The following is a 26,062-nucleotide window of genomic DNA, read 5'->3' on the forward strand; positions in this document are numbered from 1 at the left end:
GTGATCCTCCCACCTCACCCTCCCAGAGTGCTGGGATACAGGCATGAGCCACCATCCTTGGCCCCTAGGAGTTTTTTTTTTTTGAGACAGAGTCTCACTCTGTTGCCCCTGCTAGAGTGCTGTGTCGTCAGCCTAGCTCACAGCAACCTCAAAATCCTGGGCTAAAGTGATCCTTCTGCCTCAGCCTCCCGAGCAGCTGGGACTACAGGCATGTGCCACCATGCCCGGCTAATTTTTTCTATGTATTTTTAGTTGGCCAATTAATATCTTTCTATTTTTAGTAGAGATGGGGGTCTCGCTCTGCTCAGGCTGGTCTCGAACTCTTGACCTCGATATATCTGAGCTATCCTCCCACCTTGGCCTCCCAGGATTACAGGCCTGAGCCACCACACCCGGCCTCCTGGGAGTTTCTTAATAACCACATTTGCAGAAGAGCAATCTCAGAGTGGTGGGGTCACTTGCTCAAGGTCTGTTTTCTGCATGAATCCCTGCCTGGTATGTAGCTTGCCCACAAAGGAATAAAAACACTCTCCGCCCCAGCTGGAAGGGCAAGGTGAAGCCAATGTGGCTGTGAGAGTGGAAGAAAGCACAAAGTGCAAAGCCCCCCCCCCCCCCAGACTGGAACCTACTTAGCCTGGAGGAAGAGCAGCAGGGAGGACCACCTGGCTGGAGTAGCGTTGGAGGGGCAGGGGGCTCACAGAGATGGGCTTGGCCTGTAGGGTGGCTGATGGGCTGGTGGTCTGCAGGAACACAGGATCACACCCAGGTGTGTTAGCTCTGCTGGTCCTTGGGGGTCCGCCTCATTCCTACACCTGGACTTCCCCCACACCCTGGCACCCACCTCTTCTCAAGCCAGCTTTGGAGTGTGGTGCCTGGGGAGATGATGCAAGGACACTCCAGGACATGCCATCAAGACGAGAGAAAGCCGCTTTCTTTGCACATCTCTTCCAGTACTTTCCATTACAGTGAGAAGAAAGTTTGTTTGGCCGGCTTATAGGTTTTAGAAAATCAACAGGGGATACAAAGAAAAAAAAAACACTAAAAAAAAAAAAAGAAGAAAAAATTAAAAAATAATAGTTTTAGTTTGGCTAACGCCAAACTTTAATAATCTTCAATAATATTAAAATGTCTTTAATAATCCCCTAAACCTTCCAGGAACCCCCAGACAGAATTTTCTCTGTCTCTCTGCCCAGCTATGGTTGCAAAAAGCTGACAGTGAGTAGGTCGGGGCATGTGGGTGAGTGTGGGGTCGGTGGGGAGATGCCTCCCCTACGGGACTTGGAGGGCACGCGGGCGGCACAGCCAGGTGGTGCCTAACGCGGGTTGGTGTAGGGAATGAATGAATCCACAGTTGCCGGTCTGCGCCTGCGCACGGCAGGGCCGAAGCCCCGAGTAGGGGCGTGGCCCGGAGCGGGAGGGGGCCACAGAGGGAGCCGGCAGCGGCGCGCGCAGGCGTTACTGGTCGCGCCGGGTCACGTGAGCACGCAGGCGCAGTGCCGCGCAGCCCGCTCCCTCACACAAAGCCCAGACGCGGAGAAAATGGCGGCAGGGGTCGAAGCAGCGGCCGAGGTGGCGGCGACGGAGATCAAAATGGAGGAGGAGAGCGGCGCGCCCGGAGTGCCGACCGGCAACGGGGCTCCAGGCCCTAAGGGGTGAGTATGCCACGGTCCCTTAACCCCGGGGCGGGCTTCCTATCGGCGGTTGGCGGCCGGCGGCGGCTCCGTTAGGTCTGTTGGCGGCCTACCCCCGGCGCGGCCTCGGCGCCGGCCTTTCCCGCGAGCCCTCCCAAGGGTGGGGGCGGCCTGGGCCGCGACTGGGGGGAGCCAGGCGGTCCTGGGGGCGCCTCCGGGATCGCCCCCTGGCCCAGGCCTCGAACTTTAGCTCCCTCAGTCCCTCCGGGCCGGTTCCGGCCCATCACCGAGGTCTCAGGCCCGGCTCCTGCGCACGGGGTTGCCGGCGCAGGCCCCAGGCCCGGAGCGCCCCCGAGTCCCAGGCCAGCCCTGCCGCTTGCCTGGCGGGTGACCTTGGGTGCGTGGTTTCACCCGCCTCCCCCACGGTGCCCGGGGTCTCAGTTTCCCGGTCCGTAAAGTGGGGGGGAGGGGAGGGAGCGCGCGCCCCCGGGCTCAGCGCGCGGCCAGCGGGGTAACCGGCAGGGCAGCCGGAGAGGTGTCGCGGAGGGGCCGCGAGGCCGGGTCGGGGGCTCCTCCTCCGCCCCGCGCCCCCGCGCGCGCCCCGGCCCGGTTCCCCGCCCCGCGGGAAGTGCCTCCCTCGGGACCGCCCCTCGCCCCACGCTCTGGCCCCGGCTCCACTCGCCGCTTCCCGCGCCGCCCCCCCCAGGTGCGCAGTTGGAATTAGTGGACAGATGGGATGTGCTGGCTCAGGGTTCACCCGTAGAAACAAGCAAAAAGTCGGGGGCGGGGGGGGGGACAAACACCCTCTTCCTTGTTTCAGGGGAAGCTATCCTGTCGTTAGGAGTGCTCACCCACTTCCAGACCCCGTCCCCTTTTCGAGTCCCGCTGGGAGCCCTGTGTGGGCTCGTGGGCTTTTAAAGTTTACTTGAAGGAGGTAGCATCAGCTTGTGCCCCCTTGAAACCCACGCGTCCTGATTACAGCCACTTGAGAGGGTGGCTGGGGTTCCAAGATCAAGCGGCCCCGGGAGGCTGGGAGGGGGAGGCCTGGGCACACATTGTGTTTCTCACTTCTTAAAAAAAAAAATTATGGTAAAATATGCATAACGTAGAGTTTGCCATTTTAGTCATTTTTGAGTGTACAAGTCAGTGCCATTGAGTACATTCACAGTGTTATACAGTCATCACTACTTTTTCCAGAACTTTCTCATCATCTCAAACCGTAGCCAATAAACACAAACTCCCCTCAGTCCCCCTCCTCTGTAGCCCCTGGTAATGTCTATTCTACTTTGTCTCGGTATACATTTTCTTTCTCTCCTGTTTTAATGCGTGAAAGAGTTTATGGGGATTACAAGCGAATGTAATTAAGCACTTCTGTTGGCATTCATTCACTAAGTACTAGCTATATTGTTAGACATCAAATCTGGAAAAGATTTCAAGTTTTCTTCTCTTGGGTGGGGGGGAGCAAAATACCGTGGTTACTGGTCCTTAGAAATAAATCAAGAGAATAGCTTCCTTTGATTATCCCTGACACTTTACTGTTGAAAACTCTGGAAAGGGATGTATTCATTTAGACTTTTTCACTCTCTGTCTAGGGGAACTTAGTAGGATTTCTGAGGGCCATATTTGGAGGGCTTTAAGGTAAATTTATTTCCTGTATACTTGATGCAGTGCCGCTAGAACCTTGCTAAGTGACAGTTTGAATTAGTTACAGATTATAGGCATGATCTGAGGCATGTTTTTCAAATTTTCCATTGTCTGCTGTCCATTTTCAAATAGTCGTTTTGTGACTGAGTCATTTGACAAATACACGCAGACTGTTAGCACCTGCAATTCTTAGAGATGAAATAGTCCTTGTGGGAAAAAACCCCAGTCTAGTACTGGCTTAATAGAGGATACTTTAGGAAGCTAAGGAACTTAGATCTTTTTCTGGGGGCCTGTGAATTTTTTTCTTTTTGCATTACAAAGCTCTCAAAGCAAAGCTCTTTAGAAGCCCTTGCCCAGAGTAGACTTTTTTTTTTGTAAGGTAATTATGCTGTGATAGAAGTTAAGTGGAATTGCATGGCAGGGGTCCTGAAGGAGGGAACCCTCCTCACTACTGCTGTGGTTTGGGAGGTGTTCTTCCTGTAGGACAAGGACCAGGATGTGGCGGAGAACATGGTTGGGGAGAGGCAGAGAGAGAGGAGAGTATCCAAACAGTAGGGATTTGGGTATATGCTTTATTTATAAAGAAAGTTACTGTAGCCATTAAGGTTGTGGTAGGCAATGAATTCCAGGCTAAGGAATTTAGATTTTATCTTGAAAGTCTTTGAGAGAAGGAAAGAAAATAGAAACTTGGTTCTTTTGACCTTTGTCTCCACCAGGAGTGGAGTGTGCAGCAGAGCAAAAAGGTGTCATGAACTAGTGAGTTTGATCGAGGAGCCCAGTTTGGAAATCTTGTTTTGCAGTTAAGTCTTTCTCGGGTGTGAGAGAAGGGTTTGCTTTATTTGGATAAGAAATCTATTCCATTTAAAGTCAGTCAAGATTTAGAGCTAGGATACATTTAGTCAAGGGAAAAAAAGCATTCATTTTGGTTTAGGTTTTGTTTTTGTAAATAAAGGTTGCATCATGTATTTAAAATCAGTAACTTCCTGATTAATTTTTGTGGCTGAATCAGAAAACATTGCATATTTTAAAAATAAAAATGTATCCCTTATTGAAATGTTTATCTTTAAAAAATTGAAAAAAGATTCATATTTAGCATAGATTCCTACGGAGGTGCTGTTAGTATTGACTCTTTTACAATCATGAAAGCTTTTGTTAAAATTAATTAAGAAAATCGGGTTAAGGAACTTGTCCTATAGACTGTAGTAGAGACCATCTTGACTCCCAGGCACTTGCTGCTTTTGTAATACTACTCTGGTAACCACTAAATAAACAGTCATTTGAATTGGTTTATTTGGACCAGATTCTGCTCTGCAATGATTTGAGTGTTTGCTGGACGTTAAAAAGTAATTGTTTTTTTTTTCTGAGACAGAGTCTCACTCTGTTGTCTGGGCTACAGTACCCTGGCATCAGCCTAGCTCACAGCAACCTCCTGGGCTCAAGCAATCCTGCTGCCTCAGCCTGAGTAGCTGGGACTACAGGCATGCGCCACCATGCCCGGCTAATTTTTTCTATATATATATTAGTTGGCCAATTTCTTTCTATTTATAGTAGAGACGGGGTCTCGCTCTTGCTCAGGCTGGTTTCTAACTCCTGACCTTGAGCAGTCTGCCCGCCTCAGCCTCCCATAGTCCTAGGGTTATAGGCGTGGGCCACTGCGCCTGGCCTAAAAAGTAATTGTATACTTGGTAAAAAGGAATTTTGAGGCACGACAGATTGTGAGCTGGAGATTAGAATAGGGGGCACTGGATTATTTGAAAGCATGCTGCCAGGGCTTTGCTTTCACTTTATCCTTTGATTTTATTTGTGTTTAGGGAAAGAGATACTAGCTTGCAAAGATTAGCTGGCTTGTTTTTTTTTTGGTGGGGGGGAGGATCGTTTCTCAAATGGGTTCTCCCATTACCATGTTTTGCAGTCACAGTTAAAAACTGAATTGCCCTTTTGGTAGCCTGTGATGAGGATAATGGCTAGGTTTCCTCAGCCATGGCCCTAGTTGGCTAGTTTTAAAATCTGGTCGGTAGATGCAACATTAGAACCTTTGAGAGTGAATCAATCCCTCTCCTGACCCTTCTCAAGAAAATTGCTGGCGGAAAAATATATCATTGCCACAGTTACTTAACTGTGTGCCAAGAGCCTCTCCTTTAAACTTGTAAGGTGGGTAGTAACCTGCATTTACAGATGAGGGGGCCGAGGCCTAGTGAAGACATGGTGACTTTGGAGCTGAGACCCTAGCTTTCAATCACCTGGGGTACTGCTCCCGTCCATACTTCCAAGCTGCTTTTTGTTGTTGTTCTGTTTGTTGATTCTCACAGCATCACTGAGCACTAAGATGGGTACAAGTTATGCTGGTTTTGCTGGTAACCAAGACCCAGAGAGGGAAAGAGCTTGAGTCACGTGGTGGACCTGGAGCTGGAACAGTGCTATGAATAGTGCTCCACATCTTAAAATGCATTAGAGGAGCTCAGGATTGAAAGGATTTCTGTGAAGAATCACTTAAGGGATAGTTCTCAAGGCGGGGGTGGGGGGTAGGGGGGTAGGGGTGGAATTTGTCCCTCAGTGATCTCAACTTCAGGGTATTAGGATTGCTGTTTCAAATTGCACCCTTCCCTTGATTAAGAAACTTTGAACATGATGAGTATTATCCATGGGAATGGCAAGGAGGCATAAGAGGGTTGAGAATCAGTGTTTTACACAGTAAATGTAGCAGTCTCTTGTGCAGTAGGCACTTTTCATTAATTGTGAAAAGTAGGTGTTTTCATTAGTTATGATCTTTATGTTCAGTGTAATTCTAATATGATGGAACATGATAAATTGTCACTTTTCAAAGAACTTAGTGAAACAATTTCAAAGCCATATTAAACATAATTGTGTTTTGTTTTTGAGACAGAGTCTCACTCTGTTGCCCGGGCTAGAGTGCCATGGGTCAGCCTAGCTCACAGCAACCTCAAAAGTCCTGGGCTCAAGCGATCCTCCTGCCTCAGCCTCCTGAGTAGCTGGGACTACAGGCATGCACCACCATGCTCGGCTAATTTTTTCTATATATTTTTAGTTGACCAGCTAATTTTTCTATTTTTAGTAGAAATGGGGTCTCGCTCTTGCTCAGGCTGGTCTCAACTCCTGAGCTCAAAGGATCCTCCTGCCAGAGTGCTAGGGTTACAGGCGTTAGCCACCGCGCCTGGCGCATAATTGTGGGTTTTCTTTTTTTAATTAATTTTTACTTTTATTTTTATTTTTTTAAGGCTGGTCAAGCAGAGCAGTGGGAGTGGAGAAAGTCTGGGAAAGTGCTTGGCAAATGTTTTAGGCTTGTCTTTATCGATATATTGTGAAATAGTAGGCTGATAGAATGGCAGAAAATGTTTTTGGCTGGGTGGCTCATGCCTGTAATCCTAGCGTTTTGGGAAGCTGAGGCAGGAGGATCACTTTGAGGCCAAGAATTTGAGATTAGCCTGGGCAACACAGAGAGACCTTGTCTCTCCAAAAAAAATTTTTTTTTTTTTTTTTTTTTTGAGACCGAGTCTCATTCTGTTGCCTGGGCTAGAGTGTGGGGGCATCAGCCTAGCTCATAGCAACTTCAAACTCCTGGGCTCAAGCAATCCTTCTGCCTCAGCCTCTCGAGTAGCTGGGAGGACTGTATGTCTGGCAAATTTTTTCTGTATATTTTTAGTTGTCCAGCCAATTTCTTTCTATTTTTAGTAGAGACGGGGGTCTTGCTCGGGCTGGTCTGGAACTCCTGAGCTCAAACGATCCACCTGCCTTGGCCTCCCAGAGTGCTAGGATTATAGGCATCAACCACCATGCCCGGCCAAGATGTGAGCTCTCAAGCTATGATGTGGAAGGCCGGGTGCAGTGGCTCATGCCTGTAAACCCAGCACCATGAGCCACCACGCCTGGCCTAAAAATTTTTTTTAAAAATTAGCAAGGTGTTCTGGCTTGCACCTGTAGTCCCAGCTACTTGGGAGGCTGAGGTAGGAGGATTGCTTGAGCCTAAGAGTTTGAGGTTACAGTGGGCTGTGATGATGCCACTGCAATCCAGCCTGGGCAGTAGAGCGATTTCCTGTCTCTTTAAAAAGAAAGAAAGAAAAAGGAGAAAAGATTTTTATTATACTGGGTCTGTTTAGAACTATGGGTGAATAATTGAGTGCTAGAATCAGATCTAGCCATTTTAGGAAAATATTAGTAAGACTTTTAGACATTTAGCTGGCCTAGGTAGATCTGCCTATTGTGGCTTCAGTTTCTTTGAAAGATTACAAATATGTTACCAAGTCAGGTTTGGGTTAGGTCTGAAATTTAACAAACATAAGTAGAAACTTTTAAAAATAGCCAGTCTGTTTTATAATTGGCACAATAAATTGCACATATTTAAAATGTACAATTTGATAAATGCTGGCCCGTGAAACTCTCACTAAAATCAAGGTGACCATATCCATAACCTCCAGAAGTATCCTCTTCCCCTTAGTAATCCTTATCTCCCACAATTCTTCCCTGCACCTATTCTCCTTCCCCCAGACAACCCTTGATCAGTTTTCCGTCAGTATACATCAGTGTTTCTCAGTGGATGACCCCCTGGAGCCCTTGGAGGTCTTAGAGATATTTCTGATCTTCACCTTCCTGACTTGGTGTGAGAGTTACTGGTGTATCTTGGGTAGAGGCCTGTGGGTGCTCTTAAACATCCGTGCAGTGCACAGGACAGCCTCCCACAACAAAGGATGTCTGGCTCAAAAATATCAGTAGCACTGAGGCTGAGAAACTGCTACAGATAGTTTGCTAGATGAGATTTTCTAGAGTATGTGGAACCATATGGTATATATTCCCTTTTTTGTCTGACTCCTTTGAGCATAATTGTTTTGAGATTCATCCATGGTAGTGCATGTAGTTTATTGCATTTTGTTGCTCAGTTTTTTTTGTTTGTTTGTTTTTTGTTTTTTGAGACAGAGTCTCACTTTTTGCCTTGGCGTCAGCCTAGCTCACAGCAACCTCAAACTCCTGTGCTCAAGTGATACTACTGCCTCAGCCTCCCGAGTAGCTGGGACTACAAGGCATGCGCCACCATGCCTGGCTAAGTTTTTCTATATATATTAGTTGGCCAATTAATGTTTTTCTATTTATAGTAGAGACGGGGTCTCGCTCTTGCTGGTTTCCAACTCCTGACCTTGAGCAATCCGCCTGCCTTGGCCTCCCAGATAGCTAGGATTACAGGTGTGAGCCCCACCGCGCCTGGCCTTTTCTATATATTTTTAGTTGGCCAATTAATTTCTTTCTATTTTTTATAGTAGAGATGGGGTCTCACTCTTGCTCAGGCTGGTTTCAAACTCCTAACCTTGAGCAATCCGCCTGCCTTGGCCTCCCAGAGTGCTGGGATTACAGGCGTGGCCCACCTCGCCTGGCCTGTTGCTCAGTATTATTTTGTTATGTGGTTATACTACAATTTATTTATTTACCTCTTAGACATTGGGGCTTCCAGTTTTGAGATATTGCAAATAATGCTGTGTATTTTCAGGCACAAATTTTTGTATGGACATATGCTTTATTTTCTCTTTGATAAGTAGCTTCCGGTAGTTGTGGATGATTGGGTCATACATAGGTGTACATTTAAATATTTAAGAAACTGCCAAAGTGGTTGTACCATTTTACATTTCCACCAGTCCTCTGTATCCTTGCAAATCCTTGGTATGGTCATTCTTTTTAATTTTAGCCATTCTAACAGATGTATAGTGGGATCTTGGTTTTTATTTTGCATTTCGCTAATGACTGGTTATGTCGAGTGCTTATATGCCATCCATATATCTTTGGTGATTTGTTTTTAAGTGTTAAAAGCCCTTTTGAAAAAATTGGGTTTTTACTACTGAGTGTTGAGAGAAGAGTTCCTTTCTCTTATATATTCTGGATAAAGTCCTTTATCCAGATACATGCTTTGCAAATATTTTCTAGTAGTCTCTGGCATTACCTTACTCTGAACTATGTGTTTCGCAGAGCACAAGTGTTGGGGTTTTTTTTTTTTGGAGACAGAGTCTCTCACCTTTTGCCCAGGGTGGCATGCAGTGGCGTGATCTTAGCTCACTGTAACTTCAAACTCCTGGCCTCCAGCAGTCTTCCCACCTCAGCCTCCCAAAGTGGTGGGATTACAGGCCTGAGCCACTGCACCTGGCCTTATAGAGCAGGAGTTTTGAAGACCGACTTAATCGATTTTCATTTTTTACATTTATGACCCATTTTAAGTTAATTTTTTTTATATGGTATGAGGTATGGAGCTGAGTTCGTTTTTTTGCATATAGGTAAAACTTTTATAAGAAACTTTTTATATTTTTGAGACAGAGTCTCACTTTGTTGCCCAGGCTATAGTGAGTGCCGTGGTGTCAGCCTAGCTCACAGCAACCTCAAACTCCTGGGCTCAAGCGATACTACTGCCTCAGCCTCCGGAGTAGCTGGGACTACAGGCATGCGCCACCATGTCCGGCTAATTTTTTCTACATATATTAGTTGGCCAATTAATTTCTATTTATAGTAGAGAAGGGGTCTCACTCTTGCTCAGGCTGGTTTCGAACTCCTGACCTTGAGCAATCCGCCCTCCTCAGCCTCTCAGAGTGCTAGGATTACAGGTGTGAACCACCGCGCCCGGCCAATAAGAACTTTTAAATTCTAAGTTCCTTAAGTACTGCTTTAAATTTTATTTTTTATACAAATAGCCAACAGGTACAAGGCTATGTGCTAGGATGTGTGGGTAAGATAATCTTGGATCCTCCTTTTAAAGTTTAACTTAGGCTTTATTCTGTTATAGATTCTTTATAAACCTAATTTGTAATGTCTTAACATTCCAAATTGGGGGTGTATTAGGTTAAAGGAATTTATTTTATCAGTGTAGCCAAATCATAATCTGCCTATAAAAAATGTACTTTTATGGGAGGCTGAGGCCAGAGGATTGCTTGAGTCCAGGAGTTCAAGGTTCCAGTTAGCTATGATTGGGCCACTCACTGCACTTCAGCAAGGGGACAGAGCCAGACCTTGTCTCAGGAAAAAAAAAAAAAGTTTAGAAGATAAAGGGATTTCCAGTTAAAAAAAAAAATTAAAAATATACTTCTGAAAAGCTCTCAGAGTTAAGTATTACATATATTTTAGGGCTAGAAGGATATTCCCCCTAATTTTATCCTGAAGGTAGTGAGAAAATAGGATTAGACATGAGAAAGATGAACTTTTCAGGATGCTACTCTTACACTGTCATATCATTTATACTGGAATATGTGTCTTGAGTGAGATTTCTTTGAGGGTCATTCTGTACAATCCTACCAAGAATTGAATTGACACTGGGCGCAGTGGCCTATGCCTGTAACCCTAGCTACTCCAGAGACTGGGGGGAGAGGGATTGCTTGAGCCCGGGAGTTGGAGGCCAGCCTGAGCAGTGTAGTAAGACCCCACGTCTAACAACCACAAAATAATGAGCCAGACTTGGTGGCATCTATAGTCCCCGCTACTTGGGAGGCTGAGGTGAGAGGATCATTTGAAGCCAGGAGATACAAGCTTCAGTGAGCTACGATCGATCGAGCCACTCCAGCCTGGGCAACAGAGTGAGACTCTAACCCTTTTATGTATGAGGAAACTTCTTGGAGGGAGGAAATGATTAGCCAGAGGATTTATTTACAGAGATGCTTTGCCCCTACTTGGGGCATTAAACACGATGAGCTGCTTTCTCAGTGGCGAGTGTAATCATGTGATGTGGATTAACCCCAAACCAAATTACCCAGCTTCTGTGGTTAGGTGGGATAGTTTATCAGAATATGGGCTACTTTGTTACCTGCTTTGGCTATAATTGGTTAATTTATACATTTTGTAACTAATAGGTGAGCTGAAGCCTATATGGAGCAAGCTGCTTTCCCTAGTTTTACCTTGTGTCAGGGGCAGGGTGTAGCTCACACTAGTAGGATACCTTCACTGGGATGCCACTTGGCACCTTTGTGTTTGGATATGGGGGATCAGTAAAAGAGACTGGGGACTGGGGACTATAAAGTCGTTAACTTTAAAATTTTTCCAAGTAATTACATTAAAAGAGTCATCCAGCTACCATCAGGTGTTTGAAGACTACCCCGCCCCACACAAGGAAGGCATATCCCAGAGTAAAGATCAGCCCTTTAATTAAAAAAAGGTAGTTTTATAAATCATCAATATGATAGTCTTGGCTTTTTAGTTTCTATTTTAGTCGTGGATCAGAACTCTGCTAGTGCCTGTGGTTTGGCAGTTGCTGGATTCTCGCTGGTGGAAAGCACAGGGCTTATAAAGCAAAAAGCGCGAGGCTCAGTGGCCTGAGAAACTTGCTGGACTCTGCTGCCTCCCCACTTTTTCCTGGTCAGCTCTCAGGGCCTCTCTGTAGTCGGAGGGGACTGAACTTAGCTGGCAGCTGAAGGAACAGCCCTGCCCTGGCTAGTACACACACCTGGGCTTCCAAGCTTGCTGTCTGGTGCTTAGAGGTAAAAGTTGCAGCGTGGAGGCAACCTAACACACAAAGGTAAAGAGTAGTATTACATACGGAAAAAAGCACCCGCCCTTTTTTGAAGGTAGGATTGTTTGCATGCTGTCTTCTACCTACCAGGATTGTTTGGTCTTGGAGTTTCCTGGCTTCAGAGTGTTAATAGTAGGGTTGTGTAGAGAATGGTATCTTTCCCCTGTTTTTTTGATTTTTAAAAGATAATGGTTAAGGCTGGGCTTGGTGGCTCACGCCTATAATCCTAGCACTCTGGGAGGCCCAGGGCAGATTGCTCAAGGTCGGGAGTTCGAAACCAGCCTGAGCAAGACCCTGTCTCTAGTAAAAATAGAAAGAAATTAATTGACCAAGTAAAATAAATATATATACAAAAAATTAGCTGGGCATGGTGGTGCATGCCTGTAGTCCCAGCTACTCGGGAGGCTGAGGCAGGAGGATCGCTTGAGCCCAGGAGTTTGAGGTTGCTGTGAGCTAGGCTGACGCCAAGGCATGCACTCTAACCAGGGCAACAAAGTGAGACTCTGTCTCAAAAAAAAAAAAAAAGATAATGGTTAAAATATATATAAAATATACTCTGTTAACTGTCTTGAACTGTACAATTAAGTACAGTGTTGTGTAGTCATCACCACTGTATTTCTGTAACTTTTTTTAAAATCTTCCCAAATACAAATTCTGTGCCCATTTTTTTGTTGTTGTTGTTTATTTATTTTTAGAGACTGGGTCTTGTTCTGTCCCCCAGGCTGGAGTGCAGTGATGTGATCATAGCTCATTGCAGCCTCCAACTCTTAGGCTCAAGAGATCCTCCTGCCTCAGCCTCCAGAGTTGCTGGGATTATACCTCACCCCTGTTGTTTAATAACTTCCTCACTTCCACCTCTCCCTAGACCTTGGTACCTTAATCTTTGGTCTACTTTTTGTCTATGAATTTGCTTATCATAGATCTCTTATAAGCAGAATCAGATAGAATTTGTTATTTTGTGACTGGCTTATTTCACTGAGCATGATGTCTTTAAGGTTCATCCATGTTTTGTGGCATGTGTTAGAATTTTTTTCCTTTTTGTGGCTGAGTAGAATTCCATTGCATGGACATTTCACATTTTATTTCATTCATGTGATAGACATTTGGGTTATTTCCCGAGTGTCTTTTGGCTTTTATGAATAATGCTGCTGTGCACATTACATCTACATGTACTTGAATCCCTGCTTTTAATTCTTTTAGGGATCTGTCTAGCAGTGGCATTGCTGGTCATGTGGTAATTCTGTGTTTAATTTTGAGTGACTGCCAAACTTTTCCATAGTGGCCACATCATTTTACATTTCTACTTTTTTTTTTTTTACATGTTCCTTTTGATCATAATTTTTTAACATAACAAAAGATGAAAGCATCTTTTGTAAAACTAAAATGGTTTTTCTGTTCTGTGAAATCTTGGAAGTTTTATCTTTTCTTGTTTCTGTCTCGGATTTTTTTTTTTTTTTTTTTGAGACAGTGTCTCACTTTGTTGCCCAGGCTAGAGTGAGTGCCGTGGCGTCAGCCTAACTCACAGCAACCTCAAAGTCCTGGCCTCAAGCCATCCTCCTGCCTTAGCCTCCCAAGTAGCTGGGACTACAGGCATGCACCACCATGCCCGGCTAATTTTTTCTATGTATATTAGTTGGCCAATTAATTTCTTTCTATTGATAGTAGAGACGGGGTCTCGCTCTTGCTCAGGCTGGTTTTGAACACCTGACCTCAAGCGATCTGCCTGCCTCGGCCTCCCAGAGTGTCTGTCTCGGATTTAATGCAGCTGGGGCAGCAGCTTGGTTCCACCCTGTCTCATTTGCAGCCCATAGGAATGTTCGTAAGCCTAAGGAGAGCGCACTCTTCTTGGGAATCGTTTCTTGGCAGGTGGATTCTAAGGAACACTGCTATGTGTTTCTGCCCTATGGAGCACTTTAGTTTGAATGTCTCAAATAGAAACCATTATTAGTCTTGTGTCTCATATAACTGTGTGGAATTGTAAACCCGGGAGATCAAGGATCTTTCACATTGTACTAACGTGTAAACCCTTTATTTTTTCTCTTTTGCATTATAGTGAAGGAGAACGACCTACTCAGAATGAGAAGAGGAAGGAGAAAAACATAAAAAGAGGAGGCAATCGCTTTGAGCCATATGCCAATCCAACTAAAAGATACAGAGCCTTCATTACAAACATACCTTTCGATGTGAAATGGCAGTCGCTTAAAGATCTGGTTAAAGAAAAAGGTAATGGTACTGGTGGTGGAGTAGGGTAAGAAGGTTGGTGTGTCATCTTCTCTGTGGCTAATTCCTTGGTTATTTTTTTGTCAGTGGAAGCTGCTCTGGGTAGAGCGTGTATTCTTTCCAGGCTTGAGAGTTAAGCCCTTTATCTAACCCCACTTTTTTTGTGGTCATGCCCCTGTATGTTAACAGGGTGGTCTGTATGGTCTCTTGGCCTACAGATGATTCTACTGGCTTAATATGGTTAATAAGGCTTTGATTAGGCCTGAGGGGAGCCTTTCTGTGTTAATATTTTTCAAATTCTTCACCTTAGGTTTTTCCTTTTCTTTCTTTCTTTCCTTTTTTTTTTGTTTGTTTTTAATCTGGCAGGAAGATAGTTGTTTAAATTTTGTGGATGTCTACCTGGGATCAAAATTTGGTAGCTGGACCTGTGCTGCTCGCATTCCAAACTATAACGTGTCAGCATGCATTTAAACTGTTAGGCTCCCCTGTCCTGGGCCCCCATCCCTGGGGAAAAACTAGATTGGCAGTTGAAGAGCTCAGAATATTAGGTATCTGCTTTGTAATGTGGTGCCTTAAGGTGCACCTTGTTCACAGCCCAGGTGTCCAAATTCTGGCCTAGGGAGGGGGAAGCAACCAAGCTCTTCTGCCACCAGGAGGTCTGAGGAGGCTGCCCTTGTGGTCCTCCACCTCACCTCTGTACACACGATGTGTGTCCTCTTTCTTTCCTTCTTTCCTCCTGTTCTGCTGTTGTCTTCCTTCCTTTCCTGACTCTTGGCCCTGCTGGTGGCACTTAGGACTCAAGAGATTGCTCAGCTTTGGTTTAGACAAAAATATTGATAGAGAACAATTTGTATAATGCCTTGAGCCACCCACCCACCCCCAACCTAGAATCAAATTACCTTTACTGGAGTCTTTGAAGGACTGAAAGGTATTGGTTTTCTGGAGCATTCATAATGAAAAGAGATGTGAGCTTGATTTGTTAAATGATTAACATTTCAGTGACAGAGATGCCCTGTGGATAGGCCATTTTGTTTTGTGTATTGGTACTCCCTGAATTGGGTTTTGAAATTATGAATGGCACTGCCATCATTGTCCCATCACTTACTTTGACCATGACATGCAAGAAGCACTAGGCACCGTGAACTCTCTGTACAGTCATGTGTGCTGCTCCTCTGCGGTATTTCTCCAAATAACACAGATGGGAAAATGTTCTGGTGTGAGGTTTGTTTCCCTGCCTTGATCAGCCAAATCATTCCTGCCAATGCTCCTAGGGCAACAGTGAAGTTTCTTTTTGTCTGAAGGGCGTGTCACGTGGCATCCCAGATGCAGTGTTCTTGGTTTTTGGGACTGCTGTTTCAATACAAGCTTGGGGTTTCTGTACAGTACAGTTGGGTCTCATTCGAATTAGCTTTTGGAATAACCTCCAAATTTGTGTTCTCGTGATTTGGTTGAACCGCTGAATTGCTATTTCCATTGATAATAAGGTATAGTAGTTCCAAGAACCAGGAATGTGGCTTTGAAAATGCAATTGTTAGAATTTTGTAAGAGATTGCAGGCCAAATTATTTTTTTATTTTTAGGAGTGTGTGAACCAGTTTTGGGACATGATGGATAAAGTAGGTGACATTTTTACTGCTTTATCATTCAGTAATTCAGTTTGGGAAGCCTTAAAGCTGGTAGCAGCAGCAGCCATGACGTTTCTGGATGTAGAAGCAGTTCACCTCAATTTACTATTTTGCACTCTTACTAAGTGTGGAGCCAGCCTGGTGGTTTATTCGGATACTTCCAAACTGGTTCTCATATTCCCCTGGCATACTGCTATGAATGCCCAGGCTCAGCCCTGTCAGTGTATTTTTGGTGGTGTAATTTAGAATTACAGGTGTGCAGTAAATCAGTTGTTTTAAATGAACCTTAAAATGTTCTTGTTTAGAGCTCCCCAGAACTGGTTAAATTAATTACTTTGCTGTTTAATTAAATTATTAGCAGTATTGGATTGTGGGTAAAGTGATTCATAAGAGGTAATCTTTTTATGGTACTGCTTACATTCAGTATGTGAAGTCTAAAGAAATTTACTGTGTTTACATGCATATAACTCCTTAGGAAATGTTATTCTTTTCATTATGAGGTTTTAAAAATACATTTTTATTCCTGACTGGATATAGAAAAAATGTTTAAATGTTTATTTTAAGTATGAAATATTTACTTGAAATCTGTTGCCAATAAATTTTAAGTTTTTTGAATACTTACTGCACAGGACAAAATGGCAGAGAGAGGCACTCACACCCTAACGGCATTAGTCTTTAAACCATCTCAAACCACAGAGATTTGGGCTGTCATAATGTCTTTATTATTCTGCATTTTAAGAGTCCACACCTGATGAAATCATAGTTCAGGAAACTAGTGGAACAAGAACTGAATTTAGTTGTCAACTTAAATTTTCTGTCATTTCAGCAGTGTCTAATTGCAGCATCTCAGAACTAATGTAGCTAGCCTTGACATGGCAAGGGAGGACTTTTCTAAAGGTTCCTGTGTATGAGACTATCTCACACACCCTCCCTAATTCCTGATCATCTTCCCCTCTTTGACACCAGGTATATATCCTCTGTCTTTAATTTTAGCATTTAGCAGCATTCTCAGAGATCCTATTAATAATCTATTTATTGCCTGAACTGGTTACTTAGGCCATTGGAAGTGACTTACCAGTCCATAGCTATTCTGATAGGTCAGTGGATACATATCTTAAAGTGGTTGACCATAAGGACTGGGCAGAAAAACTGAAGATTTCTGTGAGCACTAGCCTGAGCAAAACAGTGAGACCTTGTCTCTACAAAAAATACAGAAATTAGCTGGGCGTGATGATGCTGGCTTATAGTCCCAGCAATTCAGGAGGCTGGGGCAGGATCGCTTGACTTTGAAGCTGCAGTGAGCTCTAGCTCATAGAGCGAGACACTGTCTTAAAAACAAACAAACAAACATGCTGGGCTTATGCCTGCTATCCTAGCACTCTGGGAGGCTGAGGTGGGAGGGTCAGGAGTTCAAAACCAGCCTGAGCAAGAGCGAGACCCCAGTCTCTACTAAAAATAGAAAGAAATTAATTGGCCAACTAAAAATATATAGAAAAAATTAGCTGGGCATGTGGCACATGCCTGTAGTCCCAGCTACTCGGGAGGCTGAGGCAGTAGGATTGCTTGAGCCCAGGAGTTTGAGGTTGCTGTGAGCTAGGCTGATGCCATGCACTCTAGCCCGGGCAACAGAGTGAGACTGTGTCTCAAACAAACAAACAAAAAATGCCGTGAGCAAAAAGTGATTTTAGGCATTTTACACTTAAGTAGCATTGTGCTACATTAGTTTGAGACCCTAAAATGCTATGTGGATGAAGAAAGCTTGTCACTGGGCTGCTGCTTCTCCTGGCCAAACCTGGGGACTGGCAGCATCGGGGTGGGGCAGCCCCAACCAAGGCAGGACTGTGCTGCCCCAGCAGTGAGTAAACATGGAGCCCAGTTTCAGGAAGAAAGGAAGGTCAGTGATGTAGTTTACTCTAAAATTGATCCAGAGTTTAGCAGCAGTCAGTTTAACTTGTGTACGCAAAGATTTCTTTAAGTACTTAATCCTTCTGTTATTATTTAATGCATCACTTTAAGTAAATTTCAAATTCCAGCTGACAGGAAACTGAGCCCCAGAGGGCAAATGTAGTCCCATAGAAAGCCTCCTTTGGCTCTTGGAGATAATTTGCATTGTGAGTCTGTGAGGCTGAACTTTATTTTCCATTTAAATAAAATCCCTACCCAGTCTATTCGGACCTTCGTATTTTCCTTTGTTGGAATTTCAGCCTGCATTTTAGAAAGGTCTGTTTTGCTAAAGCATTCACACATGTGAACGCAAAAGTGCAGCCTGTCCGGCTCTCCTCTGGTCTTTGGTGTAAAGAGGTAGTGCTCTTCTGCTCTTGCCATGGGGTCAAGAACAAGTGTGGGCTCAGTCTTATTTTAATTTGTCCATACGTCAAGTAATCCTTTAGAATAATGATTTTGGCATGTTTCAAGTTGTCTTTGTATTAAAGAATGTGCATATATTCTGTGCACCCCTGCATTATTAGACTGGCTGCCTGAGAACTATTTTGAGGTGAAGAATGTTTAGCTGACAACATACTTTCAAGCTCCTCCTCCCTTCTCAAAAGTTACAGGCCTCGTCACATATGAATTCTCTTCAGTGAAGCCTGGGCCTCTGTATTCCCTCTGCTTTTTTGTTCATTTCAGACTCGAGCAATTAATGGGAGCACAAAAACACTCATTCTGATAAAAGTTTATGCAGGCGTGTGAAATCAGAGTAGCTCCATGGGACTGAGTTTCTTTTTTGGGTTGCTCATCTACTTTTTTCCTATGATGCGTTTTATTCTTTAGGCCAGTATTTTTAATAATCTACTTAAATGTTGGTTAAAATGATTTCTCGGAACATTTTAACATTTTAAATAGAGGTAGATAGCATTTGGTGTTAAATTTTTCAAAGTCTTAGTTTTTTCATTTCGATGTTTTGATGTTTAAAGCTGCAGTAGAATTTGTCTTAGCAGCCTACGATTGGCAGTCCATGAATTCCACCCGTGTTCAGGAGGGAAATGGAGCAACAGTATTTTTCATTCATAACTGCTGCTACTGCCAGGCTGTTGCCTCTGCCTCCGGGTCCTAACCTGCTCGGGATGGTTTCCACTTGTACACTTCATTTCGTGGAATGTGACCAGACTATGATCACTTGGCATATTTTGCCTTCACATTCTTGTCGATAGTTGTAATGACTATGGGAAACAAGTGTTCAATATTGTGGAATAAAAAGAGAGGTGGTCTTTTAAAGGCTTTGTAATTATTTTCCTATAGGGAAATATGAATTAGCAACTATTGCAGATCCCGTAACACTGGATGCAGTCTCTCAGGGTAAAGATGGGAATTGTATGAGTTTGTGAGGAGCATTGCCATTACTGGTGACCTCTGGGACAGCACTGCTCATGCTGGCACCACAGAGGACCGTTAAACAGCTATGCCATTTGGTGGGGGAAAGAAAGGGGGGCCATTATAAGCAAATTTCTAGTGTAAAGGATTGGAGTCAGGTGTGTGCCATTACTAGATTGTTATGTGGGAAAAGTCCCGATTTTTAAACCTCTCTATTAAAATGATTATGACCATGGGAAAAAGTATAGTTTGGAATTGCTTGGTTTTTGGGTTGCAGTAACAGCTTTTTCATTAAAGTGTCTTTATGGACACAGACTGGAAACTTCACATGCGACAGTATTTAAATTTTGACAATATGATTACAGCTGTCTTGAGTTCGATTTTGTGATTTTTTTATTTTTTAAGGGTTATTAGATGGTAGTGACAGCTGGCAGGAAATAAATTTGGGGTCTCTTCACTGTTTGGACACTACACGGCATGTTCATCAAAGTGGAGACAAGGGCTGCTGGTCCTGGAATGGCTGCTGCTGTTGAAACAAATGGCTTTTAACTGAGCTTCAGGAAGGGGCCCCCACTGCTCGGAGCTGCCATACCTCTTGTAAGGATAAAATAAAGCCAATTTGTACAACTGTCCCCTGGCTGTGATCAGTTTTCAGTTTGCCTACACGAGTACATACTCCTAAAGTTCGACTGTACTGGTCCCTCCTAGTTCCTTTGCACTGATTCTCTCCTTTCAGGTTTTGTGCAAAGTGCCAGTTTGGTTGTGTAACCTTTCAGGAAAGGACAAGGAAGGTGAGGCTGTAGATTTAAACTTTGAATGCTTGGCCTTCTTGCCTTCAACCTCTGTGCAAAACCATTAATAAACATGTCCTTCAGATTATTAATTTTATTTGTGAAGTAATCTTACCTTGTTTTTTCATTTTATTTTGTCCTTGCTATATTAATTCAAAATCCTCATAATAATTTTAATGTCCTTTGAACAAAGGAGTTGCAATAGGCAGGACTTGTGGAGGCCACTAAGTGTGTTATTTTTACCCTTTTACTGCTAAACCAAACTTGAAAACTGAATTGGAGAAGGATTTAACATCATACAAACAATCTTTCAAGGGAAAAAAAGCTATTCCTGAGAACAAAAGTCCTGTGTTGAGCCTGCTTAGAGATTGTTTCCTCCAAGTCAAAGCTTTACATTTCTGCTTTGTGTGTGTGCCATTTTCAAGTTCAGCAGCCATTTTGGTGGTTGTCTTGATGGATTCTAACATCTGGTCATGTTGGTCATGAATTGGCAATCCAAACCTTCAGGAAAATCTGCAGAAACTTTTGAAATGCTTTGTTTTTTCCCTTTGTGTAGGTTAGAATCATGTGAGTCTATTTAACTGTTTAGATGCAAAAACTGAGCCCTAAATTTGAATTTGTGTCCTTTTATGGGGAGGTTTGGGAAGCAGCAAGAATAAAGCCTGGCTTAATTCACTGAAGAGAATCCAGATGCTGCTCTGGTTTTGTGATCTTATGTTCAAACATTCTGCTTCTAACACTCATGGAGCCCAGTGCTTTGTGCAGGGCCAGTTACAGAATTTGTGGTGCTCAGTGCAAAATGAAAACGGGGCCTCTTGTTAAATTTAAGATATTTTGCTATGGCGATAACAGTGTTAAAACCAAGCTTGGGGCCTCCTGAGCACGGGGCTCTGTGTGATTGCACAGGTTGCACACTCGTAAAGGCCAACTCGTATTAAGTTGGCCCTGTGGCCGTGTGTGTGCCCCTTTGCGTTTGTATGTACACACACAGGCATCCTTGTATTTATAGCATGTGAGCTCAGCACGATGGCATTGCAGCGTGTGTGCTCTGTAGCTCCTTTCACCAGCAAGAGTGTATGTGTAAAACTGTTTTCCTCTCTTCCCCAAAAAAGTGAATCCTGCAGACTTCTTTCCTGTAGATTGGGATTGCCTCTAGTCATGAATGAGTCTTCCAGACAGGGAAATTGATACGGAAATCTGTGGAAATAGCTTGTTTGTGGTGGGAGGAAAATCAAGGACATATTGTTAACGTGTTTTGCCTACTTTTACTGCACACCTGTAATGCCTAGTGTGGTGGTTTAGAGAATATGGAGTGTTTCTGGGCTTTCTTATAAGGCAGAGGCTCCATACAAGGTTGCTGATGATTGTTCTAAATTCCCATTGTTTTCTTGGCTTTTCTCCCTTGGTTTATGTGTCGTCTGGAAACTGATTTGTAGTTGGTGAGGTAACATACGTGGAGCTCTTAATGGACGCTGAAGGAAAGTCAAGGGTAAGTGTCTGAGAGAATTTCTTCTGTGGATTTACTACATGAAAAATGTAACTGTATGGTGGCGTGGAATCGAATGATATCAGGAAGGCAGTGAGTGCTCATGTTACAGTAGCTATGTTTGATTTTGCCAAACATTCGAGTGGGGTGGGAGGGGATTCGCAAACGGGAGTCCCGCTTTTCCAAATGGCTGGCCAAAGAGCTTTTTGGTATTCTGTTTGGATGCCCAATTTGGATAACTGGGGACCAACAGCAGCATTGTCTCTTTGTTAACAGAGGAATTGGCTGTGTGTGAATTATGCATGGAATTTTAGCGGTGGTATAATTTAATGTAAAACGTGTGTTCTTGTCTAGAAAATGTTACTCTTGGTTGTTTGCTGAATTTGAAAGTTGTGTGAACCAAAGATTCTGAAAAGTTGCCTTTGTGCCAGTAAATTGTAAACCAAATATTAAAAACTTGAACGTTCTAAATTGGCCTCGTTTAAAGAGAACATAAACTATTTTCTGTCGTGCAATAGAATGGCTTAGAATAATCAACAGGATGAACTTAATTTATGGAAGGGATGGATTTAGGAGGAGGATGGTAAGGAATTGATTGAGTACAGAGGGAAGCAGATCTAAAGTTTGTGTGATTTCTTGGAGAACCTGAATTTAGGTCTGCTTATTATAACTTCAGCAACCACAGTGCAATGCTGGTAATGTGTAGGGAAAAGGGATACTAAGGAGCCCAGCTTTAATAAGGAAGGCTAGGCGAGGTGCTTCTGTCAGCTTCCCCATAGAAGGGTTAATTTAAAACAAACTAACTTTGTTACATAAATCATAATTTGTTTATAACTGTCATCGGTATTTACTGTTTTTTCTTTCTTTTTTCCCCTTTCTTTGCTTTTCTGACTGGTCTGTGGCTTCTCCCAAAGGGATGTGCGTAAGTATTATCTAGTTACTTATTGGCATTTGAGCCTTCTGACTTGTAGGACTGGTTTCACTCATTTCCTTTTGACTCTTTATAGCGTTGTTGAATTCAAGATGGAAGAGAGCATGAAAAAAGCCGCAGAAGTCCTAAACAAGCATAGTCTGAGTGGAAGACCACTGAAAGTCAAAGAAGTAAGCTCTCGCTTAACACTGTGGGTACTGTGTGTGGTTCTTGAGAGGGAAAGACAGCAGCGGTCCTTGAACACGTTGTGTAGAGCAGACTGGCCTCTTGTTCCTAGTGAGCAGGGTCAGTCACAGCCTTCAGCAGCCACTCCTGCGAGAACTTTGGAATGGGGACTGAGCAGGGTGACTGCTGACTGCCCTCTGTGATTTGTCTGAGGCCTCGTCTCAGGGACACGCAAACTGATCCCATGGTTTTTTTCATTGGGTTTGTGCAATTAAAGGACTGTGCACCTATAGTTTTACCCGGTCTGAACCCTATTCTTTCTTGGCCCACCTTTTTTCTTTTTTTTAAGGTGAGTTTGTCATTACTCATTCTCTTTCATATCCAATCCAAATCAAATATCTTTCCTTCTCTTCCTGGAGGAAGAGGGTTTTGTTGTTGTTGATTACATTGATTAAATCCCTTCTTGACTTCTTACCTCTTCCTCTTGGCGAGGAAGATCAGTATTTTCAAAGGTCAGAAAGGAGAGCGTGGTAGGGTTTAAGGTGTCTTACGTGTCAATGGTGTCTCTTTTAGTGCTGATGGTGGTAAATGACAGGACAAAGTTCAAGAAGAGTCAATACCAGAGCTTCACAGACCTGCCCAGATGTTGTCACACTGTCCAGACTTTATACGTAGGAGTCAAACACCTGAAGGACTTGGAGGATGGGGGTATCTGGGTGATCTAGAACTGTGTTTCAAACTGTTGGAAAAATCATTAATGGGGTTTGCAGAAATTACAAAACCCCATTGAATTAGTAATCATGTCACCCTCCCCTTCTCCCTTTTCTTTTTTACTTAAATTGAAAGCTGTGGTTTCAGGACCAAATTTCATGCCCTTTTCTTCCTTTCTTGTTCCTTTAGCTGGACTCTTCCTAGGCTGGTGGTTTAGTTCATTTGACTGTCTTGTTAATAGATTTGAGAGATGCTTTCCAAACAACATTTTAATCTCCAGTTTTGCGAATATCATTTATTGTGCAGGCATGGTTTTAGTTGTCACTGGGTCAGTTAAATGTAACGCTTTTGTGCTTGTTTTAGGATCCTGATGGTGAACATGCCAGGAGAGCAATGCAAAAGGTGATGGCTACGACTGGTGGGATGGGTATGGGACCAGGTGGCCCAGGAATGATTAATATCCCACCCAGTATCCTAAATAACCCTAACATCCCAAATGAGATTATCCATGCATTACAGGCTGGAAGACTTGGAAGCACAGTATTTGTAGCAAATGTAAGTAAATGGAACCATTATCTAAAGTAGAAAATCAGAACTTTATGAAGCGACCATGTCAATATTATAAAAGTAATTCTGACATTTGAGAGGAAAAATTTAATATGGGTTATGTTATCTTCTTGATTTAAAAATCAGCCTTGGGGTTGGCTTAGTTCATGAATGACCACTGCATTCCTGAGTCAAAACTTGAACGTGGTCCCGTTGGGCTGCGTTTACTGAGGTTTGCAGGTGTTTACAAAAGCGGTAATGGGATCTGCGTTCTCTGTGGATTTGTTTTGTGCGGTTCAGGTGCCAGGTAAAAGTGTACTAGCAGAGGCAGTGCCCTGGCGCTTTCCTCCTCTTGTTAATGGCAATCCCCTCACCATTTGCAGAGGGAAATATGTCTAGAAGAAAGGGGAGGGGGGTGGGCAAAGGTAAACTTTACTTAGTAGGGGAACAATTTTTTTTTAATGTTCAGAAAATAACTATTAATTTGAAAAGTTTGAGGTGACTTAAGCTTATTCCCTCTGAGAAAACAGATGGCAAATAACACAGTTAAGGCCAGGCTTTATGATCCCATTTGAAAAATTCTTCAGTTGGTTAGTTTTTGTGACATTATTTCCTAATGGTTGTTTCCAACCAAAGCATGTCTCATTCGTGTAGTAAAAATGTTGTGTTTTAAAAGATGTTTACATTGAGGTTTTTACGTCCTTCTCTCTCAATTAGCTGGATTATAAAGTTGGCTGGAAGAAACTGAAGGAAGTATTTAGTATGGCTGGTGTGGTGGTCCGGGCAGACATTCTTGAGGATAAAGATGGAAAAAGTCGTGGAATAGGCACTGTTACTTTTGAACAGTCCATTGAAGCTGTGCAAGCTATATGTATCCTTTTGCAGGGATTCAACTCATGGTGAACAGTCTGACCTAAATTGCTGTTTTAGTAATATAGGTTTGTGTGAGGAAGAGGTAACTTTGTGTATTGATGTTTTTTTGTGTGACTAGAGGGAATGCATTACTGTGCAATTTGAAAGCTCTCTGGAGTAGAGTTGATTCCATACAGTGGATAGTAGGGATGTTTGGAACACTAGCACCTTCCCACGAGTGATCTTTTCCAGTGTTTTCTTTTCAAAGGATTTCAAAGGGGGCAACTCCAAAGAATGCAACACTAGAGAGAAATTGAGTTGCTCCTTCTTTCTTTCTTCCCTTTCCTTCTACTTAGAGGCAGAGTCTCACTCTGTCACCCAGGCTGGACTGCGGTGGCGTCCTCATAGCTCACTGCAGCCTCGAACTCTTGGGCTCAAGGGATCCTCCTGCCTCAGCCTCCTGAGTATCTGGGACTACAGGTGCACATCACCACACTTGGCTAATTTTTAAGTTTTTTGTAGAGATGAAGTCTTGCTAAGTTGCTCAGGCTGGTCTTGAACTTCTGGCCTCAAGCGATCCTCTAACCTCAGCCTCCCAAAGCACGGGACTACAGGTGCGAGCCACTGCACCTGGCCTGTTATTTCATACACAAGTCCTTACAGGGCCCTCTCTGTGGGTAGACATCATTTTGGAAGTGGCACTTCTTCCTGACCTTAGGCTTGCCCTGGAGTGACATCTTTTTTAATCATATGGAGTACCACACATGAACACAGTCATTCAGCTCAGGCAAGACTGCCCTGAGTGTCTTACCCAGGAAATGTCCTTCAGAGAACGGTAGGACACCTGGCCCATTGGCCACATACAGAAGACTGCAATGTCACTGTTTTAAGAGGCTGGGTTGGTGAAAAGTTACTGCTTTTATGCTTACTGTAAAGGTAGATAACTTGAAAGTAAGTTGAAACAATGAAATTGCTCATACATTCATCACTTGGGCTGGTAGCAGTTGGAGTATTTTTCTATTTTCTTTCTTTCTTTTTTTTGTATTTCTTTCCTATTGTGTATGTTTTTAGAATTGCAAGAAATAGCCTTAATTGCAATTTCAGCTATGTTCAATGGCCAACTGCTATTTGATAGACCAATGCACGTCAAAATGGTAAGTCAATAGAATCTCTTTCCCCATAATATACCCAAATAAGTCTAAGAAATACTTGGAATTACTAAGAGTGTACAGATGGACACTCTCCAGTATTTATGGGCCGGTCTAAGTTAAATAGGGTGCGGTACATTGAGCAAATCTGTGACAGAAATAACCTTTTGCACACACAGCTCTTGGCTTCTCTAGATATTTTTGTCTTTGCACAGTTGGCTGTTAGTGGCATGTTCAGGAAGTCAGTTGAGTATCCTTGATCCATTTCAAAGGGTTGTTATATATGTGAGTTTCCGGTTTTCAGAGTATTACAGTATAATGTTTAGTTAGCGTTAATTAAATCTGTTGTGAACATAATTAAGTCTTCCATTCAGACAGCTTTTAAAGGTCTATTGAAGCGTTCAATCTTAATAAACATAAGCCCTGCTGTAGCCATGCCAAAGATTAATAGTTAATACAAACATGACTGGAACCTGCTGAGGGCAATTAGTTGGGACTCAAATTCAGGAAGAGGAT

At 43.4% G+C, this 26,062-nt stretch overlaps 1 protein-coding gene across 12 annotated transcripts in view; it reads left to right on the forward strand.

Moving 5' to 3' along the window:
• The first annotated feature begins 1,484 nt into the window (after positions 1–1,484).
• HNRNPM (heterogeneous nuclear ribonucleoprotein M) overlaps positions 1,485–26,062 on the forward strand; it is a 43,304-nt gene continuing 18,726 nt past the window's right edge. For 3 of the 12 annotated variants that reach the window (XM_075998018.1, XM_075998017.1, XM_075998019.1), the window contains exons 1-4: positions 22,140–22,294; positions 23,364–23,555; positions 24,264–24,417; positions 25,503–25,552. In XM_075998018.1, the coding sequence (XP_075854133.1) occupies positions 22,217–22,294; positions 23,364–23,555; positions 24,264–24,417; positions 25,503–25,552 (474 nt within the window). In that variant the 5' untranslated portion in view covers positions 22,140–22,216. Of the gene's footprint in view, positions 1,653–13,813; positions 13,984–21,143; positions 21,197–21,368; positions 22,116–22,137; positions 22,295–23,363; positions 23,556–24,263; positions 24,418–25,502; positions 25,553–26,062 lie in introns of those variants that run through there. The other 9 variants (XM_075998015.1, XM_075998013.1, XM_012790822.3 and 6 more) reach the window with 8 other exon arrangements.

Source organism: Microcebus murinus, chromosome 27, assembly GCF_040939455.1.
Source record: "Microcebus murinus isolate Inina chromosome 27, M.murinus_Inina_mat1.0, whole genome shotgun sequence".
Lineage (NCBI taxonomy): Eukaryota > Metazoa > Chordata > Mammalia > Primates > Cheirogaleidae > Microcebus > Microcebus murinus.